General features: G+C 34.1%; 2 protein-coding genes across 2 annotated transcripts; both read left to right on the forward strand.

The window, feature by feature from the left end:
* The first annotated feature begins 5,302 nt into the window (after nt 1-5,302).
* LOC141836422 (uncharacterized) lies at nt 5,303-11,856 on the forward strand. The gene is made up of 9 exons (XM_074723910.1): nt 5,303-5,320; nt 5,597-6,116; nt 6,408-6,573; nt 6,675-6,725; nt 7,767-7,949; nt 8,080-8,191; nt 10,532-10,831; nt 10,957-11,180; nt 11,281-11,856. The coding sequence occupies exons 2-9, from the start codon at nt 5,653-5,655 to the stop codon at nt 11,620-11,622; spliced, it is 1,842 nt and encodes a 613-aa protein (XP_074580011.1). The 5' UTR covers nt 5,303-5,320; nt 5,597-5,652; the 3' UTR covers nt 11,623-11,856.
* Nucleotides 11,857-13,104: 1,248 nt separating this feature from the next.
* Nucleotides 13,105-22,053, forward strand: LOC141836037 (protein EMSY-LIKE 3-like). The gene is made up of 10 exons (XM_074723445.1): nt 13,105-13,438; nt 14,767-14,969; nt 15,053-15,162; nt 16,476-16,728; nt 16,813-16,974; nt 17,054-17,122; nt 20,679-20,918; nt 21,004-21,072; nt 21,161-21,227; nt 21,508-22,053. The coding sequence occupies exons 1-10, from the start codon at nt 13,411-13,413 to the stop codon at nt 21,696-21,698; spliced, it is 1,392 nt and encodes a 463-aa protein (XP_074579546.1). The 5' UTR covers nt 13,105-13,410; the 3' UTR covers nt 21,699-22,053.
* The last annotated feature ends 1,328 nt before the right edge of the window (nt 22,054-23,381 follow it).

Raw genomic sequence — 23,381 nt, forward strand, 5'->3', positions numbered from 1 at the left:
ATATTGGTTCTCTTACATTTGATAGAATTTATATTTATTTTTGGCAACAAAATGTTGGCTAGCTCAAATTAGATTAATATATTAATATATTATTTTTCGAGTTTATCGCAAGCGTTTATCGCAACCTTATAAAAATATAGTATATATTAATAGAACTAAATGTTTGACTATGAAGCAAAGTAAAATATAAGAATTATAAAGATAAATATTAAAGAAAAAGTTACAATTTTATAATTTTGAAAGATATATATTTAAGATGAATAAATACACACTTAAACGTTCAATAAACATCCTAGTTAGATTAGATGATATGAGATAATAATAAATATTGGTTCTTACATTTGATAGAATTTATAATTATTTTTGGCAACAAAATGTTGGCTAGCTTAAATTAGATTAATATATTAATATATTTTTTGAGTTTATCGCAATCATTTATCGCAACCTTATAAAAATATAATATATTAATAGAACTAAATATTTGACTACCAAGCGAAGTAAAAGATAAGAATTATAAAGATAAATATTAAAGAAAAAAATTAAAATTTTATCTATTGAAAAAAAAATTTGAAAGATATATATTTAAGAAGTATAAATATACACTTAAACATTCAATAAATATCCTAGTTAGATTAGATGATATAAGATCATGATAAATATTTATATTAATAGAGGAAGAAAGTGATAAGAAAAAGGCATGATTAACTATGGTAAAATAAAATAAAACTTATTTATAATGTCTCCAATTAGAATAAAGATTTTGATTGTTATTGTGTATTAACTTTTTTAAAATGGAAATCAATATATAAAAGTAAAAAACAATCTTTTTTTTTTTCATGTCCATAGTTGTTAGAAAGAGTAATTAGAAAATAAATTAAAATTAATTTGTATATAAAATCTATTAATTTTAAAATTGTATTTTTAAAAGAAAATGTTGAAGCCTAATATTTTTGTTTTCAATTTACGCAATTCAATAATCATAGTCCATTACTTTTCCATCTAATTTAAGATTTGACTCTTTGGTCGTTGACTTTTGGTTGACTAGAGATCTATATTGTAACATTGAAGAAAACAGTTAAAAGTTTGAGGGGAAATTTAAAAAAACCCCTATCTTTCGTAGGCTTGATTAGTTAACGCATTTATTGAACGTTAACAATTAATTAATCAGGTATAGTTTGGGCCACTTAAACATAATTAAGACAAATGGAACATGCAAATGTGAGATTTACGGTTGCAGTAAAAGATAAAATTTACCACCCTAACGGCTCTACACGCAGGGCTGGAGCCACGAGGGGGGTAGGTAGGGGCCACCGCCCCCCCCCCCCCCCCCCCCCAGTTTTTTGATTTTCATTAAGTTTGTCCTCCCGCTAATATTTTATTGTTAAATATTTAAAATGTGACCTCCCCTCTCGTGGAAACCTGCCTCCGCCCCTGTCTACACGATCGATTCTACAATCATCTATGAAGAGTTAAATCATTTAAAGATGCATGCAGTTGGGCATTATGAGGGAGGACATTGTTTCGGCTTAATCAAAATTCGATCTTTGTCCGTTGTAGTAAGTCTGTCCCGTAGTAATCAATTCAACTATACTTCGGAGGTAAATGTGAGATTTATGATGAAATATATGTTTGGAAATCAATTCGATTCCATTTGATAATACACACAAAAAAAAAAGTAAGGATCAAGTTAATCTCTTTGACTTGCTATCAAGGCTATAGCAATGGTTATAAGTGAGACGAATTTTTTAGACAATAAAGATTCAAATTTCATCCAGAATATATTACACTTAAAAAGTTTAAAAAATTTATGAAGTTGGTCGACTATTTGTTAAAATTTATCTATACTTTTTAATTTTTCTTAGTGGTCGATAAAAATTTTTCATAAAATCGAACTGATCATCTTAGCGATTAATCAGAAGAATTTGATAATTAAATTATTTAAAGATAATAATCTTTTTAACTTAATTAATCTATGGATAAATTCAGTGACGATCCTTTGATAAATTCGAAACATATTTTCTATATATTTAGAGGATGATTTTTAAAATATTTATTTTTATTAGAATTTAAAACTCTTGTTGTTTTATAATATATATATATATATATATATATATATATATATATATATATATATATATATATATATATATATGATAAATCCCAGTATATATATTCCTGGGGGTATCCAGCAGAAATTTCCCACCAACCACCAAGATAAATCGTATAATATATATATATATATATATATATATATAATAATAATAATAATAATAATAATAATAAGAGGTCGTTCATGATTTTATTATTGTTAAAAAGTATGGTCAAATTTCAGAATAATATTAAGAGAATATTTTATCTATTATAATGTGATTATAACGTGTAAATTACTTTAATAATTTTAGTTAAAATTATTATAATAAATTTAGTATCATAATAAAATAATTTTAATTATATCAGAGCATTTTATATTAAATTAAAATAATTTCAACCCAATTTAAAAGGAATATTTTGTTATAGACGTATAGATTTTGATTAAGTGGGATTAATTTTATAATAATTTGATTAAAATTAATAAAATAAGGATGTATTTAAATGAAAAATAGGCTGAGATATTATTTTTGATGTAGGTTAATTTTTTTAATGATTTAGGTGTTTAAATTCTATCTCATTAATTTTGAAAGTAAATAATCTTCTCCTATTGGATCAATTTAAGATCATAATTAGATAAAAATTAAAAAGATATCCATCATTTATTATATTTTAAATAAATATAATTTAATTATGATGGGGCGCATAAAAAAATTTATGTAGCTTTTGCGTGTGTCGACACAGGAATGGAACACGGTAACGCCCGATTCTATTGGCAGTTATATGCGGACCCACGAATATACTTTCTCAAGTGCGGCCTCACCAAGGGTAGCGAATGAGATACGCCGCCGAGGACGACGACGGAGGGAGGGGGCGAGTGCTCGTGCCGTCGCAGCCAGCGACTTCCCGTTGTCCGTGACCCCTCTCTTCCTCGCCCGTGGAGACGACTTTGAGAACAATAAACAATTTCGCTATCAAGGAAATCAAGATGAAGATCGGGGATTTGTTACAACAATTACGAACGTACATAGCTACTATAATGCATACTTAACCTATTCAAAAATATTCACATTGTAGCAGTTACGACTTCGTAACTACTACAACGTGAATTCAACGACTCTATTCATCTATCATTCACGTTGTGGCAATTACTATTTCATAGCTGTTACAATGTGAATTCGACCTACTCATCTAACATTTACGTTATAGCAGCTACAATACAATATATATAATAACTACAATTTAGTAATTACTATTATACTTTCTCGATTTAGAATTTAAATGGGAGATATATACGTGAGATAATAATAAGAATAATACATTAGAGGACAATTGAATAATTTTACATGAGTTGCTGTGGAGTGAAGAATCATTTTGATAAGAAATTAAAGCGGAGCGTCCCTTAAATGATTTGAAAAAAAATGAGACGTGTTATAGTTGCTACAATACGAATTCAACCTACTTACCTAATATTTACGTTGTAGCAACTATAAACTATAACTGCTATAACATATATAGTAACTATGATTTCGTAACTACTATAACACTCTCCCAATTTAAAATTTAGATGGAAGATATATATGTGAGAATAATATATTGGAGGACAGTTGGATAATTATACATGAGTTATTGGTTGGGGTAAGGAGTCCTTTTGATAAGAAATGAAAGTGGAGTCCTTTTGATAAGAAATGAAAGTGGGAGCCCTTCGATGATTTGGGAAAAATGACACATTATAGCTGTTATAATGTGGATTCGACCTACTTCCCTAACATTCATATTGTAGCAGCCACAACTTGTAACTGCTACAATATATATAATAATTACGATTTCATAATTACTACAATACTCCTCCAATTTAGAATTTAGACAGGAGATATATATGTGAGATAATAATGAGAACAGTAAATTGGAGGACTATTGGATAATTATACATGAGTTGGTGGGCGCGAGAAATCCTTTAATAAGAAATTAAAGTGGAACCCTTCGATGATTTGAAAAAAAAAATGAGACACATCATAGTTGCTACAATACGGGTTTGACATACTTACCTAACATATACGTTGTAGCAGCTACAACTTATAGCTGCTACAATATATATAATAATTTAAGATTTCGTAGCTACTACAATACTCATCCAATTTATAATTTAGATGGGAGATATATATGTGAGATAATAATGAGAATAATATACTGAAAGACAGTTGGATAATTATATATGAGTTGCTGGTGGGCGAGGAATACTTTTATAAGAAATTAAAGTGGAGCATCCCTTTGATAATTTGAAAGAAAAGTAACTATGATTTTGTAGTTATTACAATACTCTCCCTATTTAGAATTTAGATAAGAGATATATATATGTGAAATAATAATAAGAATAATGTATTAAAGGAGCTTTTTTGATAAGAAATTAAAATGGAACGCCCTCCATTGATTGGAAAAAATTAAAATGAAATGTCCCTTGATTTTTTTTTTTCATTTCCATTCTATCATTATCATTTTTAATCTATAAAGAGAATTTGTAAATCATCCTACAAACTCAAAATTCTAAAATTATATAAAATTAAAATACGAGGAATTCCTTAAATATCATGTTAGATTAACATCAACGAAAATCTATATGTTTTTTTACTAAAACATATCACAAGATGGCTTGTAAATTATATTGATTATTTGTTAAAGAATTAAAAAAAAAGAATAATTGAGAAAAAAATTATGGCTGGAGCATGAGCAAGCCAAAATTACCAGTGTGATATGATAAAATTGCCTATATTTGGCAACCATAGAATGCGCACGTTATTTTTGCAAAGGAATATATATATATATATATATATATATAATATATATATATATATATAGGCAACGTTATATTTCCCAAACACATAACCAGTGCCACTTGGACGTATCCAGACCGTTCAATTTCATGCGAAGGTTCAGATCAACTTTCCGCGGAGGCTTGGAGGATCGGGCGGTGGTGATGCCACAGATTTTCATCAAGAGGCCACGGATCGCCGTCCACGCGTCCACTGGGAAAGCCGCTTATTAAACACCGACGCCTCTCGTCATCGGGAACGAATACAAAAAGCGACGCCTTCGCCGGCCTCACTTGTTCCGTTACGGATCGCGTCGCGTAGGTACGCTGCTCTCGGCTTCTCCGTCCATTCTGGATGCGATCGGAGCACGGAAGAGGGATCTGCCTCCCCTTCCAGGAATCCTGGATCCTGCTCTTGATTTGGTCGCTCTCCTTCCTGTGATTTCGGTGTTGATGGCGATCCTTGATGTCTGTTTCACAGTTTTCATGCATTTCTATTTGTCGGTTTTTAATTCGTCAATGACGATTGTTCTCAGCTAGATTGGATCATTCGCTAACTGCTCCCTTTTGGTAGTATTGAAATCTCGGTTTTTTCTTTGTGGTTTCGATGGAAATTAGGTATTGAGGTTTCGTTGCAGCATTTCCTATTTGTTTTGATTTGTGTTCTTATAAAGCATCGACTTGATTTGGATCTTACAGCTACGGAAACTGGAATAGCTTGCTTTGAGGGTAGAGGATCTTATTTCATTGCACTCATGTGGATGTTTAAACAATTTGGGAGCAAAGAGCCCGTTGGTCTTGAAGGACGAACGATGGATGTTGGTAATGTGAAGATCTATGTTCGAAATGCCATAGCAGAAGGAGGGTTTTCATGTGTGTATATCGCGCAAGATGCTATGCAGTCATCGAAGGAGTACGCCTTGAAGCATATGATTTGCAATGACAGCGAGTCTCTGGATCTTGTGATGAAGGAGATCTCTGTGATGAAGGTTCTGAAAGGACACCCGAACGTTGTGACTCTGGTGGCGCACACCATATTGGACATGGGTCGGAGGAAGGAGGCATTGCTTGTCATGGAATTATGTGCGAAGTCGCTGGTAACTGTGTTGGAGAACAGAGGAGCTGCATACTTCGAGGAGAAACAAATCCTCTTAATCTTTAGAGATGTTTGCAATGCAGTGCATGCCATGCATTCTCAGTCGCCACCCATCGCCCACAGGTACGCAACTAGATAACTACTACAGTTTGCCCCCTCCATTTTCTCTCACAGGTATATTGGTTTATCCATCTTCTATTTGCGTTATTTTTCCTACCGGCCAAAGGTATGGATTATCTGGTGATTACTGGACAAGGCTTTAAGATTTCAAATGAAGATGTTTTTCTCTTTCAAAATTTGAAATGTACAACGGCCATACATCAATTTCTCTCCCTTCTTCCAATTAGCTCGGATAGCTGCCCGTTTATCTTTTAGTCAATCAGCTTCTCAGAATTTTCTTATTGAACACTGCAGGGATTTGAAAGCTGAAAATGTGTTGTTGGGAGCTGATGGAGCTTGGAAGATATGTGATTTTGGCAGCACTTCAACTAATCATAAGTGCTTTGACAAACCAGAGGAGATGGGAATTGAAGAAGACAATATCAGGAAACACACAACCCCAGCATACAGAGCCCCTGAGGTTTTGTTGAAGAGTTGCCTTAGTTCTAAATGCATCAGAAGAATGATTTTACAAATTGTTAAAGAAAATGTTAGTTTGACTCTCTCTCTTACCTGATGCAGATGTGGGATCTTTTTAGAAGGGAGGTTATAAGTGAGAAAGTTGACATATGGGTTAGTAATCTGAACCGAAATCTCAGGTCTTCATGAATCAGAGCTTCCTCATTTTTCAGTTTTTATGATTTTATCCTTTGCCCAACATAAAGTTCCATGTATCTTGTTAGCTGGATCACTATTATTTTTTTATGTGTTTGATATGTAATTCTCTATGTGGTAGGTTACTTTCTTTTAACTTTGTGACTAACAATATTCAACACCACAAGATGACATCACATAACAGCAACTTGCGGTGGAGAATTGACAAGACATGATCCATTTATCAAAAGAAACTTCTGATCAAATTTGACATTTTTTTTACATCAACTAAATTAATTTTAGAAAGTTTAACTAATTTTACTTCATATATAATTTTTTAAAATATTAACTGGTTTTATACTACTACATGACTTTATATCAGAACAAATTACACAATGCAATTACATGAATCGCCAGATGAATCTAACTTGCAGATATTAAACTATTTCTACAAGCTTAATCATTGAAAAATCCAAGTAGTGCTTGAATATAATTTAGTTCTCATATTTAATTAAATAAATAGAGGATCAGATTTATCTCTTGTCCACTAACAGTTGATATGTTGAATTATTTGATTTATTCCATTAAGCCTATGTACAATATCCTGTTTTATAATAATACTTAATTACATATAAGATTTATTAGAAAATGTTGTTTTACAGTAAATTAGTTTAGTTACTTGAAGATCTCACCAGTCACAACGCATAGAATATCAGTTTGATAGTCCTGAGTCTAGGTTAATTCTTGATATATTTTTTTAGAAGGTTGAAACAAACAAAATATCTCAAAAGTTTAAGAAATAATGCTCTTTGGCATACAAACACCGCCAATATTTCATGCATTAGAAGGAAATTAATGAAGCTGTCAAATAATTCTATGCCATTTCCTGATGTTGTAAAAAGAAAGAAAAGACTGGAACTGAGTGGTTATTATTATTGCTTCTATTTGAGAGGAAATTTCTGTGGATTCAGTTACTTCTGTTGATAAAACTATGACCAAGATAATGCTTACTTCTTTCAGGCTCTTGGATGCCTTTTATACCGAATTTGCTACCTTAAATCTGCATTTGATGGTGAATCGAAGCTTCAAGTTCTGAATGGAAACTATCGCATGCCTGAAATGCCACAGTACAGCCCTTCTTTAATCTGTCTGATAAAGGAAATGCTTGAAGATTCTCCAAACACCAGACCAGATATCATGCAGGCAAGGGCTTTGCTTGATTGGTCATTCATCTCCATCAATCTAGGTTAGTTATAGATTGCTGCATATGCAGTAACCTTAGAGCTGTAATGTCTTAAATTTCCTTGTTATTGATCATCCATTTTCTCAGCAGGTGTGGCTTCATGTTAATGAACTTCTCCCAGTGGAATTGCGGAAGCATTTACCTGATGGCTATTCTGGAGCTTTACCCATGCACCATTCTGTTTCAAATTCACAAAAACAAGGTGAGAAGTTACTTCAAACTTCTTAACTACATGTTCATTTTAAGAAAGAACTATTTCCTTCAACTGTGGAACAGGTACACCCAACATTCCATGCTTTGTTGTTTGTGAATGACAAGTGAATCATATGAACTCAGTAGGTATATAATATCTCTGTTGTTCTTTACCAAATACGTAATAACTACCAAGAAACCTAACCCATTAATTTTGTTGGCCCAACTACTAGCCAAATTGGTTAGATTTAAAATTTGTTTGAACATCTAAGCTTATAATTACCTTAGCCCCAGTTCTCTAAATTTAGCTTATGCCAATTAAGGCTTGACATTCTTGTTGAGGCTGAAAGTCCAATTGCTAGCTCAACATCATCATTGAACATCAACATATGAGGTTCAACAATTGCTTGGCATCAGGCTCACAATCCTTTCCAAATGACTCATTGTGTTTAAACTTATGTCCCGTGTTAGAAAACGTCGTTGACAAAATTGGTGGATAGTGAGCCCAAGTTGGATCAACATCAACAATTGTCAATCTGATTTTCTGTGAGAAGTCGGTATCTCAAAATGACCAAGAAGTTTAGAAAAAAGGAAAAACTAGAGATTCAAAGAAATTACTTAGAAGTTAGATTACTTTATAAAATTGATAGAAAACATAAAATTTTGTCAAATTGAGAGTAGAAATGGATGAAACCAAGATAATATGTGGTCCAATTGAGATGACTTTGAAAATTTTCACTGATTTAGCCTTTCCTTTTATCCCAACTTGATGCTTAGATGACTTTCATTGAAGGAGATCAAGAATTACTGGCTCAAGATTGACCACAATATCACAAATTACTAACTCAAGATTTGTCACAAGATCAGGAGTTGCTAACCCGAGATTCATCACAAGATCAAAAATCACTCTTTCAATCTTTCTTTCACTTCTTATACTTGATATCTCACTCATCTCGCTCACTCTTGATCGAGTAAGGTTATTGCAGATCCAGAGAAGCTATTATGGATCAAGATAGATGTGGATCGAGAAAACAAATAATTTGTCTCGAGCAACAACAAATTCCTAAACTTCCTAAACTGCTCTTTGTTCAAGTAAAAACCTAGTTGGGACTGACTAAACCTTTTTATTTTAAAAATATTAATAATATGATGTGATTCAATTATTTATACTAAAAGTATGATCTTATCATCTGTTGTAATCCTTTATTATTCATTAATCTTAAGTTAGTAAATATAATGGTATTTGTATATGACATTATTCACACTTGTAGAACCGGAGAGGCTATTATGGATCAAGAGATATTAATGTGGATTAATAGAACAAATAATTTCTCTCGATCAACAACAAATTCCTAAACTGCTCTTTGTTCAACTAAAAACCTAATTGGGTACCCGACTAAACCTTTTTATTTTAAAAATATTAATAATCTAATGTGATCGAATTATTTGTATTAAAAGTATGATCTTATTATTGTTTGTTATCTATCTTTTGTTATTCATTAATCTTAAATTAGTAAATAGATATTACTTGTATATGACATCATAAAGAATTGGATATGTAGTGACATATAATAGAAATTCTTTTTAAGATTTTAGAACATCTCATGTAATTTCATATATGATATGATTTTATTATATCTTTCTCATTTTTTTCCCCATTTTCACAGATTCTACCGACCCAATGCAATCAATACTTAGGTCCTTTTGACTAATTTATCTTGATCCCAATATTGATTTTGATAACCCAACATTGATTTTGATAATTATGTTGCAAAAATACCACAACCTACCAAATGAAACATTGACCAATAGCTTGTTAGGTCCAACCACTAGCTTAATATGTTCATCATCTATGCCTATATACCTTTTTCATTGGTCGTCATCTTTTTGCGGGAAACTAAATTTGGGAGTCAAAGATCGTTTGTTCCTCAGAACCTCCATTATCCCTTACAAATGCATCTTGGAGAGAAAAAAGGCTCTAGCAACTAGTATCATCTTTCTGTATAATTCTAGGGAAAATGATAATCTAAGGGATTCTCTCTAGTTAAAACTAACATTTGATTTCTTGAGGACTTCAAGGACAAGTTTACCCAACCCTGTTTTTTTTTTTTCTTTCAGTGAGTGCAATATAAAATGTTCTTGTGTGCAAAATATTTTTCCTCCATCCCAAATAAAACGTTGAAGCATTCTTAGGCAGTGTTTGCATTGTCTGAAACACTCTTATCCATTGAATATGATATTACACTTGTAATGATGTATTTCCAAATAGACACTAGTTATATTTGAATTTTGTAGATTTTACTTACATTTTGCATTACTTTTAAATTGTGTAATATGTTTTTACCTACAGGAGTTCCAAAAAAACATTCAATTCCCAAAAGGAACCCTCCAAATCCACCATCATCACAAGAATCTGAGATCCATCATTTCAAGTCTGCCCAACAAGATTTAAAGAAAGAAGGAGCGATTGGTTCATTTTGGACTACTGAACATGCAAAGTGTGCAGCGGGTTCAAATCAAAACGTCCCTTCATCTGATCAACCAACAAAACAAGTAGTACCAAAGCATAATCAAAATAACGTTGCAAGCAAAGGTAGCCCTCCTACAGAAAGACATGTCCATCTGCATCAGTCCTGCACAAGTGAGCAAGGTGAGGTGGCAATCTTTTTTGAACGAAAAGCATAGTTCTCAGACAAAGGTTGCCACCTTTTGAGAACAATAAATTCAATCCTTTTGTGGCTGATTTTGATACTAACTTGCACTCTATGAATATAGGTAACCATGAGAAATCAATGAAAAGAGATCTAGAAGCAGAAGTTGATCGCCTAAAAGCACAGCTGAAGCAAGCCAACTTGGAGAAAGCAGAAATCACCTCCAAGTATGAAAAGCTATCAGCGATCTGCCGCTCTCAGCAACAAGATATAGAGAAACTGAAGCATGCTCCTGCAGCAGTAGACTCATCGCCACCAAGTAAAGATATCCACAGATGTGCAGCTGTGGTAAGAATTGGTTTCCTTAGAAGTACTCTCATTTCAAATGGAAGTTCTCCAAACGATTTCATTAACCTTCAACGCTTCTTTTGATTCATCTGCCTATCAGACAAGTGAGAAGATTGAAGGAACTGTCTGGGAACTCCAGGAAGGTATGATGACTAACCCATGCCCATTGAACAAGTCAGAGTCTAAGCCATGGAACGCTTTTGAAGAAGAACCTAAAGTTCAGACGGCGCCCAGACCTGTTTTATCTTCTGGGTCAACTAATGGCAATCAAAATGTTGCTGGACACTCCAGAGATTTGCTGAGCTTCAATTTGGAAAGTCTTGTTCAATCTGGTTCACAAGTGTCTCGGACTTCTGGCCAAGGCAACTCTTCCCAGAGGTTTAACACTAGGACAACCAAGAAAACAGGTTTTGACCAGCCTGCAGGATGGGCTGGCTTTTGAAACACTTTCTAAAATAATGGTGGTACACTGCATTTTTTTTTTCAGACGGCATTTGGCATGGTTGGCACTACAAGGAGCTATCGATTCCCAGTATGATATTTAGTGTTCCCCTTTCCAGTTACATAACTGTCTGATTTGTATGCCTTTGACTATCGGATGGATTTAATAGTTTGATTCTCTATATTATCAATAGTACATCATAGTTGTTTTGGTGGAGCAACCTATCATCAATACTGCCTGTTAAATTTCTAGACTGTGATTCAACTAAATTCTTTCAAACTGTAATCTGTTCCAAATGGTCATAGTTGTTTATGCAAGTGCACAATTTTACACTTGTCAAATATGTTTATATAGTCTCAGAATTCAACATACAATTTGTTTTATATAATTTTACTTGTAGAATTAAGTGCATACCTGCAGTCATTTTATTTGGTAGCTTTAAGTCTTAGGTTGCAAGTCATTTTATTTGGATTTTGTGAAAAGAACTATAGAGGAATTTTTATGTGCACAACTATCACTTGCATATGAAATTGTCATCTATGTTGGGGTTGGATTTAATGTGGATAGGAACTTGTTGTTTGAGTCTAGTTTTCAAGCTCTTAGACATAGCTGAGTTGGTTACGATGGAGCAGAGTTGCAGAAATGGACAAGAGTTCAAATCTCGACGAAGTCGAGACAATGTCCTCTTCCGTCGTAGTCAACTACAGTTTCTCGATTTACCTCCTCACAGATGATCGTGAGGTCGATCGTGTGAGACCGCTGGGTGGTGAATTTCATCTTTTGCATAAATTGAGTTTAGCTTTCAAATTATCCATGATTGTAAATAATTGTGTGCCTACCCTAACAAACACTCAACAACTCCACTCAAAATGGCCTTAAGAATTTAATGAAAAATGTCTGAAGAAGTTTATTCATTAAGGCCTTATCAGAGAGCTTTTAAGTATATTTTTTTTATTATCTCTTTAAATGAACTATGAATATTTTAAATAAATTTAATAGGAATTTTCAATTTTACTGAATTGCACTTCCAATTTTAAAATAAATCTAATATACTGTTTTTGAACACATTACTTAACAATGTTAGAACACTTTCAAGTGATTTTAGATAATAAAATATTTCAAAAACTAATCTGCTAATTTATTAAAAAATTATCACAATGTGTTAATTTGTCCATACAAATATATTGGAAACATTTTTTATAGATTAAATTTTAGGTTATTTTTATTTTTATTTTATCATCAAATTCCAATTAGGGTAGTTCAACGTGGACCTTGCAAGAGCGAGCGGTCAAAATTTGCCTTCCTTAGCAAAAACTTAAAGAGGCCGTGTTGACTCTGCTGGAGTCAACGCAGGTACCTAGTCCCCTTTCCCTCCAAGTAAACTGTAAACCCTCTCAAGTGGCGGCGCTTTGACAACAGCGAGGCCCTTTCAAAGCACCTGCCAGTCTCGACGTTTCCTTTCCCTTCGGATCCAATTCCGGATCTCAACCAAGCTATTTAAGCGCCGCGAGGGGGCTTCGCTTTCGGGTCCGCCTTCTCCTCCTCCTCCTCCGACCTTTCCGCCCTTGCCTCCTGCCACCGCCGCTCTCGCTCCCGGCCTCCATCGACTCCAGGATCCTCCCGGCATTCTCGCCCCCCTCTCCGATCGGCGCCGGAGGTCGCTTCGATTCCCCTCTCGAGCTCGGAGTTGGCGGATTGGGGTTTCTACCTCTCTGCTGTTCTTGGCAGCTGCTTCCGTGGTTTGGGAGGTCCGTCAATTCGGATCTACCTCGGCGTGCGAGTCTGGCGATGGATTACGGCCCGACGGATAGCAGCGGTGAGTCGCATTTGCGCATTTCGTGTCGGGATTGGATTGGTCGGTTGTTTAGGTTTTGGTGCGTGGATTCTCGTAAAGAAGATCATTAAGTGGTAGGCTTGCAGTAGAATGTGGACTCCGGTCTAAGGCTTTCGGTTTCATCAATTTTTCGATAAAATTTTCTCCTGTGGCGCTCTAGCTGCTGGAAAAGGAGCTTATGTGCTTTGACACATCGACATACCTCCGGACCTTTGCAGTCATCATAATCATCATCATCATTATCACGTCAAGTTGTGTTTGTCCTAAGTTTTTAGGATCAGCTACGGATCTTTATCATTTTACTGAAGTCTATCCATTATAAGTAGTATTCACATCAATTAAACTTTTACTACATGAACAAAGTTTCTTTTCTCTCTCTCCCTCATTACCTAGTTACTTCTTCCATTCTAATTGATTCAACAATTCTAAATATAGAATCTACTGTGCACCTTTAAATATGCCCACACCATCTCAACTTATTGTTTTTATTATCTATTTGAGTTAACTGAATTGCTCCTTGATAGTAGTTTTTTTTTTTTTTCTTTTTTGACATTCTATTACATAACTATTTTCCCCATAGTGGCTTAATCATTCTCATGATTTCTTTTACATTAAACTTGATTCGGATTCTTTGGCTGTTAAGAGCTTCATGTATGTATAATTGTTTGTTCCAATCCTTACATGTATAGCATGGTGAACTTAAACCCTTTGGAAATCAAGTTAAGTTGTATAAACCATTTGGAACTTAGACCCACTTTCCCTATGGAAATCAAGTTAAGTTGCATAAACCCTTTGGAACTTAAACCCACTTACATGTTCTCATCTAATGCAAGATACTTGTCCTTGCATTGATAGAAATTGTTACTAATAAGACATTAATAGAAATATTGTTACTAGCAAAATGGATTAGGAGTCCAGTGTTATACTTTGTTGAGTTATTTTTATACATTCCGAGTTAATTTTTAATCCAACATGAATGCCAGCATTTTAATCCTCTCCTATTTTTTTTTTCTTTATTATCCCGCCTTCAAGGCAGCCGACCCCACTTAGTGGGATAAGGCTTGGTTGTTGTTTTGTTGTTGTTGTTGTATCCCGCCTTCAAGGCTTACTATGTTAGCTAAGATTGCATGTAACCTACTTCCATGTGTAGATGCAATCATTTTTAAAATTCCCTTTCGATATTTGAGCATCATGTTAAATACTTTCTAAGAATGGTAGTTTGTCAGAATGTATAGCTCCTGCCAACCATTTCTCTTGAGTCATCATTTGCAGGCTTCTATTGTAATTTGATTATTTCATACACGCTGCAGGAACTGATGATGACCTTCCACCATATTTTCAAAATCGCGGTGCAGCTGCACGGCCTGTGGCTGCTGGTGGAAAATCTAACGTTGGTGCCCTTCCACCCTCTAGGGTACAGAATGATATGGAGAGCCTAATACATCAACTTGAGCAGGAAGCATACTGTTCTGTTCTTCGGGCATTTAAGGCCCAATCAGATGCTATTACTTGGGTATTCATCAAGATGCATATAATTAGTTTTTCTTATTTAACATTTGATTCTTAAGGTTGATTTAAACAAATATATTTTTGTAGGAGAAGGAAGGTCTGATTACTGAATTGAGGAAAGAGCTGAGATTAACTAATGAGGAACACAGAGAACTATTACACAGAGTTAATGTTGATGATAATATTAGGCGTATAAGGTCTGTCTTCAAAAGAAAATGTCACAATGATTTTCTTAAACCTTTGTGGAGGAATATTAACTAATTAGCTTGGCACAATTTTAGGTTTGATTTTCATTTCCCCAAATTAGCTGCACACACACACACACACACGTGTGTGTGTTCAACAAGTATGCTTATAATTTTTATGCCAACTATGCATTTTGCCTTCATTAAAAATAGTCAAGAAACTCAACAATGGTGAACTTTCATATGCGTTCAAAGTCATGTGCACTTGATAGTTCCTATGATATTAGTGTCCTTAATCTTTTACATTAAGCTTGGCCACTGAACACATCAATTAGAAGAGAAAAGTCAACAGTTGGTGATGCAATTGACAAATATAAATTATTTTCTATCATTTAAATTATAAATTGATCGTCCTATCTTATTTCTCCTTGGATTTTTTTCCCTCAGTATGGTGAAGCCATCTATCATCTCAGTGTTGACAATGTCACATACTATGCCATTTGTCTCATTTTTATACATTCAATTATATAACTATTATTGTCATACATCTATTATGATTCATCTTTCATTTACCTTCAATGTTTTTTATCTTACTTTTTAAAAAATAAATTATTATTGAGAAAATCATGTTATTTTATATTTTTGGAATTTGTATCTATCTATCTATCTATCTCTATATATATTCACCAAACTGTTTCTCTTTAGTTCTAAGGTGGTAGTGGAAGAATTCAATGGTGTAGAACTAAAAGAAGTAATTCATGGATGTTTTGTTAACTAATCAATTCCTAATTTATTTTAACAATGAAAATTTATGAACATATTATTTTTACCTTTTATGGTATTTGTATATTTATGGTCCTATCGTTATGACATGCATATTTAAATATACATAAGACTAAATGGTTTTAAGAGATCTTACTTGCACGCTCAAACTTTGTCAATTTCAAATATTCTTATAGATATAATTACTTTTCTTTTTTATTTATAAAGTCTTGAATATTTGATAGTATATATTAAATATAATTGAACTTTTATTTTTTTGTTCAACTAAATATGTTTTCATTTGTGTTGGTGTATTAATCACATAAGAAAATATGTCCTAGGTTATGCAAGTATGAATAAATGTTTCTTTAAGTTCAAACATTGTAGTGTCATTTTCACTAACTTCTAGAATGATCTTTATCATTTTATGTATGTATTAATTAAATTTGCAGTACAAAAGACCTGCTGTACCATGTTCAAAGAAATAGTACAATGATATCAAAGTATGTTTGTGCAATGCATGGATTATTGACTTGTTGACTAAAAGTCTGATGCCTTGTTAGGGAGTGGAGACAGGCTGGTGGAGTGCAAACTAGTTTAGTGAACAATGCTCAAACTGCGCTTGATGTGATTCCCAGCCCCACTGTTTCAGCTTCTCAGAAAAGGCGCAAGACATCAAACTCAGCAGCTGCTTTATCTATGGGAGGATCTCTGCCTGTGCCGCACTCACAACCAGGTGCTGTTTCACTACATCCATCAGCATCAACTGCAAAACAAGGAAATATAGCAGGGGCCAGAGGCAAGAAGACTAAACCAGTGAGTTAATAGTTCGTGGATTTATGATGGTGGAGATAGTTTTCTTGGTTGTTATTTGCTTTCTATTGCATTGATTTCCTGCAGAATCCTCCTGGTTCAATTGGAAGGGATCAAGTTAAAAACATAGCAGCAGAATCTGCTGATGTTGCAGCAAATGCTTCATTGGTGGGACAGAAAGTAATGACAAGATGGCCTGATGATAATAACTTCTATGAAGCTGTTATAACTGACTACAAACCTCATGAGGTTGATTCACTTATTATGCATCTGCTATTTCACTTCAGGGTAGCTACTAACCAATGTGCCAATGTCATAATATTTTCAGGGTTTACATGCTCTTGTATATGATATGGACACAGAAGATGAGACATGGGAATGGGTCAATCTCAATGAGGTAATGTTTGGTAATGACTAGCTTTGTAGTTCTGCCTTTTGCTTCTTGGAGTTTTGTGCCATTCAGTTACTATGTTGGGTTTCCTGGTCTGTACCCTTGGCTTGTTGTCATTTATCCAAGTAAATGGTCTCTTGACTTTTGATTAAAGGCCACCTTTCTCCTTTGCCTTTGTTATGTACAAAACCAGTATTTTCAGAGCAATGGAATGCTGATAGCATAGTAAAATTTTGACCCTTGTTTTCATTATTTTCAAATCTTTCAATTTCTTGAATTTTACTATTTGTGAAAATGTTGTCGATCAATATTTTTTAAGAAAATTGGTGCAGTGCACATAAAACATGTGGTGACAAACATGTTTTTTCCCCACTTTTCTTTTTCTTTTTCAAATTATCTCCTTTTCCCATCTTTTTTCACAAAGCAAATACAACCCAAATCTCTAGAGCTATATTTAGCCATCTCTGAGGTTCAGGTATCGGTCTGTATGGTACCATGTCTATATTGCTACATGAAATACCAGTGTATACAAGTTAAGACCATCCAGATGTTCATTCAACTCTTCAATTTCGTCCCCTCCCATGTGACCTATTTATTTGCAAAATTTACAAATCTATTAATTTATAGATAACACAACAGATTAAACACATGCTAATTTTTATTACACCTTAGTTAGGAACCTCTGTATTAGTATCCATCAATATGAACTCCTAAGGTTTAAAACAGTTCAGATGCTTGCTATCAATGGCTCGTTGGAGATGCAGAGTTTTGGTGCTAATGCTTGTATGTACAGGTTGGAGTTGGCTGGCATAAATAGAGAAGAACAAGAGCTATTATTTCTATCTCATTAACAGGATCTTCCAAGGTTTAAACTACCATTCTAGCGCCTGGCATCTGTGGTTTGAGAAGTATTGCTCCTGACTCATTAATGGGAGCTCCCAAGGTGTAAAATACTGTTTTAATGCTGGATAACAGTAGTTGATGTGCTGTTCGGCACCAATCAGGAAGAAGAAGATGGTTCTAACTAGCTAGTATTATAGAAGAGTTCGGTGAGTTAAACACACCAGAATGCATGTCAAATTATGAAGAACCCATAATCTAGGAGTATAAAGAAGGAAAGAAATTAATATGGATTGTGGTAGTGGTTTACTTGACTTTTGGTATATTTTGGTATTTGTGTATGTATGATTTTCTTTGTATAGTATTTAATAGTTAGTAAATGGTTTATTTAATATACTGGCCTATTTGGTACTTTTATGATTGTTAATTTTTCACTTGGTTCTGTTCCTTCTCTCCCTCTCTTTTCCCTCCTTTCCTCTTCCTCTCATCCTGTTCTTTAATTAAATGGCACCAAAGCTCCTATTCCTCCTCGCCTTTATTCTTTTCTCATGTTTCCCATCCAAGATTCCTTTTTATTCTACCAACAAAGTAATCTAAGTTCCACCACATGTGCCAAATCCTCAACCACCATCTACATCGCTCCCTTCTCTTCTAATGTGACACCATACTGGATCTTACAAGGATACAATACTTTGGGATTCTCATATTTGTAATGAACCATAACTCAATGTAGTGCCACTATTGCACTTAGGAAATCATGGAGGTAAACACCATTTACTAATAGAAGGAAAAACTCATGCTATGCTGTTAAGCCCTTGTTTTGGTCCAGTGTTGTCTTCCCCTCCATTTGTAACAGTTGCTCACCTACATTATATGACACAGAACTAGCAGTCTGCAGCTCCCATTCACCCGATTAAGTGATAGCGGGTCTTTGTCCTCTGCAACCTTTAATAGCTGCACAAAGCTCATGGCTTTTGTGTCTTGCATTACCTCATCTTTCTCTTACTCATCCTATCCCATTGCTGCAAATTCTCATGCACAGAATCACTTACGCCAGTACCATTTTCATCGTCAATGCTTTTGTGTTGTGTACTAAATTTGCATCCCTACTACTCGAACTTTCGGGAACTTGTCGAAGCCTAGTATATCTCTGATAACAGTTTGTTAAGGATCTAACCTGATAACTCTCTTTGCTCAGTAGACAATGCAATCATGTTCACTTGTAGGAACATTGAACAGTGGTTAGTTGCTTTTTAATGGTGAATTTTTCCTTTATCTAGTGGGTTCGGCAATGCCTTTTGTCTAAATGGCTATATGAAGACATATTGTATATTTACCATAGTAACACCAATGAGTATTTGTAAGAGGTTAAGGATTTGCTTCCCATGGCCCTACTTTGACATCCAAATCAAGGGCGTATCAAGATTTGATGGTAGGATGGCTACAGCTAAGGTTCTTCATTACCTATTCCAGGATTAGGATATTTCTTATCTTATATAGACTTTAGAGTTTGCCTTTGCTGCCGCCAGGTGTTAGATGCAACCGTCTGTGTTCTAGTAAGTAAGAGTTTCCACTTTAGGAATTGCCCCTTGTATGTTTATAGCAGACAAGGAAATCTTGTTGGGTAAGGATCTGAACTGCTGTTGAGGAATTATTGATTATTATCTTGGTGGAGATATCAGCTTAAATGGAATTTTTCCATCATTTAAAATCTTCTAAGTCTAGCACCCACAAGCTAAGCCTAAACTGACCAAGTTTATGCCCCATCATATTGATCAAATTGTTGACACTACAAGTTTTTGAAGAATAGTTACTCTTTCTATTTGCAGTGATTAGTAACATCAATTTAATTTCAATTTTCTGTTGAAGAATATTATGAATTGATTAACTTTCTATAGATGCTCGATAGAGAATTCACGTACATAAATTCATGTATAGAGAGAAAAAGAAATCTTTCCTGTACCATTGATGGACCAGGGCTGCAGAATGAGCAGAACAGGAAAAATGTGATAAAATCTTGAAACATCTTAAATTCATATCCAGGTTAACTTAAAAATAACAACTTAAATTATGTTATCTTTTGGATTAATATGTGATAATTTAATAACTAGGCTCTGTAGGTCAGTAAACATAATTGTTTGAGCCCTTGTCAAGGCACTACAAAGTTAGCAAATACCTTTGTTTATCCAAGCTTTAAATTTATGTTCAACCTCATTTATTTTATATATTTTACATTGAAGAAACATAAATAAGCTTTTGGCGAGATGGGTATTTAGCTCGCATGAACATTTTATTCATTTCTGAGTTAATGATAGCGCTGATTACTGAAACAAAAATTCTTCTGCCTTATCATTTTATCTTTCTTGGGTGGCCACCTAATAACTTGTCGATTGATTTACATTTGTTAACAGCCACCACTAAGAACTAGCATGCCTTGCAGCTTGTACATAGTTTGTCATCTTTTTGAATTTGAGGCTAAATTCACTTTGAAACTTATAAGTTGATGAAATGATCAGTTAGTTCATGCCTCTCGCCCCAATTTTTGTTTTTTAGACAACTTCCTGCAATATTGTAATAAAGGTTGCAACTCAAATAAAAAGGAATTGCAAAATATCTAATATCCATTTCAAAAACAAAACACAAAGTTATCTTTCATTAATTTGGCAGATCGACTGAGATTTCTGCAGTCTTAAATCTTAGTTTAAATTTTCTTTCATGGCAGATTGCTCCTGAGGATATACGATGGGCAGATAATGAACCTGGTAAGTCAAAACCTGGCGATCACCATCGACCTGGTCTAGGTAGCAAGAAGTCACGCCTCAATGGCATCAGTCCAGGTTTCGGCAGGGGAAGAGGGCCAAAGAACCAGTTCAGCAAAAATTACATGTCATCGCAAAATTGGTCTGGGAAAAAGGGTTTTCAAAACATAACAATACTTGATACAAAAGTTATTGTTAGGGATGTAGGTGAACAGATTGTTACATTTGTTGAACTGCAAAAGGTGTTGGTGTCTAATGCATTGTTCCACTGTTCTCTTTAACTTGCAGGTGGAGAGAATTCTCGACATTAGTCCTCCAGATCATCAAGAGATTGAGAAGGCAAAGAAACTTCTCAAAGTAAAGAAGAATGTTACAAATAAATTTTAGTTTCTTTGCGTCATTTGTAAGTTACTTCTTGACTTGTGTGTCCGTGCCATTTCTACAGAAACACGAGCAATCACTGGTGGAAGCCATCGCAAAGCTTGATGATAACATGTCTAATAGCGAAAACGGTAGTTCATTTTACTTAATCCTCAGCCTTTCCAAAGTTTCATAGGACCGAAACATGTTTACATACCAGATGCATCCTGCCTATTCATTGGAAATTTGGGTCAAGTTCAATTACTTCTTGCACGTGCTAATGAAAGTTCTCTTAAACTGCCTTGTTTTAAACTTCTAGTATTACAAGTATTACTTGGGGCTCCTCTCCAGAAATACATAGACAATATGTTTGTAAAACAATATGATATCCTTGCGCCACTATATTTTAACTAAAGTTTTTCCATGGCACAGAGGAAGACGACCAGTTATCTCATAGACAAACTAAGGAGAGAGGCCTGGCATGGACTGACTGGCCACGCAGACGTAAAAAAGAATTTCATTTGCAAGGCATGCTTGAAGGTGGAGGAGGTCCTGATGGCGATCATATAGTCGGAGATGGTACTGCATCCAACTATCACAGAGATGACTACTATGGGATATAATGTTCTGCTTGGCAACCTATTCTTCAACAATGGTGCAAGGATGTGAAATGCATGCAATTTCATGCATTCAAGTGGCCTGGCCTTCCAATTAGGTGTGGGGCCTCAGATGTATTGATTCATAAGGATCTCCTTCAGATTCATTGGAGCACCCACCCTGTTCCATGATGGATACAAATGTAACTTTAAGGGGCATGAAATGTCAGTAGCAGCATGTTCTTTCTGAGATGATCTTTCTTTCTTCATTTTCGCACTTGCTATATTTTTTGAGTGTGTTGAGTCCGTTCAATGAAGCAAACTTGTGATCTTTGTGAAGGAATTAGGTCAGTGTATTTACATTATGATTCAATATTTTTGATCCATAGCTTCTTTTTTTTGGCTGAAAATGTTCCATGTTTTTTCTTGTCACATCTATATTATTGGATGGAGTGAAGGGGTAAGAAATATGACTTATAATCATAATTGTTGTGATGCAATTTTTTTTAGAAATATATATATTGGAAGCTTAGATTTGCAATTTTTTGTGAGAATATATGGTATTGGAACATATGATCTTAATTAGCAACAACTTTGAATCCTAAGGTCTTGTTCATTTCATCTTCCCTCAACGAAGATCTTGTTACCTTTAGGTGGATAAAGTTTTTTTGAATTGTCATCTAGTAAAGAGATAAAAATTAATTTTATTAAATTGAAATTTATGAAATATAATTTAGTTGAAAGAAAATTTTTATAAATTCATTGTAATTAAATTTCAATCTGATTTATTATTGACAGATTTAACTATTTCATCGTTACTTCCCGCGGACAACATAAGCATCTCTTTCTTTCTTTCTTTCTTTCTCGCCAGCAGTAGGAAACAATGAGAGAGCAGAGAGACGATAGAGAACAAGGCACGAGCTGTTGGTTGGTGCACTAGTTGCCGATCGAGGTCCATTTCATCTGCTGGCATCCTCACACACTAGCTCGTACACTCCTCCATTTCATCACAGCCACCACAACGCAACGAGCGAAACGTGCCAGAGGAACAAGCTGTCGCCCTGTGGGACGTACTCGCCATGAGCTGTCAAACGGATCAATTTATCATGGAATAGATTAATTCATCAAAAATTCATTATATGATAGAGCGGAATGAACATAACAGACTAATCCATCAACTTGATGCATTGAGAAATCTTTAACCTAATTCAACTCGAGACGAATTACGAGTTAGATGGATCAACCGACGATCCGTCAAAAAATAAAAAATATTAAAATTTTTAAATTTGGATTACAATTTAAATGAATTAAGTTTAAATTTTTAATTTTAAATTGTAATTTAGATGGATCAAACTCACTAGTCCATTAAATTTTCTATTTTAATTTTAAATTAATAATTTTTTTTTCAATCCACAAGCCAATTCAAATCCGTCATGGGGCGATCCATGCGGATCATGAACTTAAGCGGATCAATTCACTTGAATTCATTTTAAAATAAAAATTTTAATTCAATATATCTAAATTATTTGATCGGATGAATGAATCCGATAGATCCAATTTAAATTGACAGTTGTACGTAGTCAGGATTCATAATTATTTGAGATTGACATTGACTGTTTAAGACTGCTATCGACAAATAATTTTATGATTATGGACCTGCAAGCCTATTTCTTTGGAATATATACATATGTTTAATTTTGGGATTATATT

Source organism: Curcuma longa, chromosome 10 (assembly GCF_044706935.1).
Source record: "Curcuma longa cultivar G26 ecotype Majalengka, Jawa Barat chromosome 10, ITB_CL_G26_1.1, whole genome shotgun sequence".
In the NCBI taxonomy this organism is placed as follows: Eukaryota; Viridiplantae; Streptophyta; class Magnoliopsida; order Zingiberales; family Zingiberaceae; genus Curcuma; species Curcuma longa.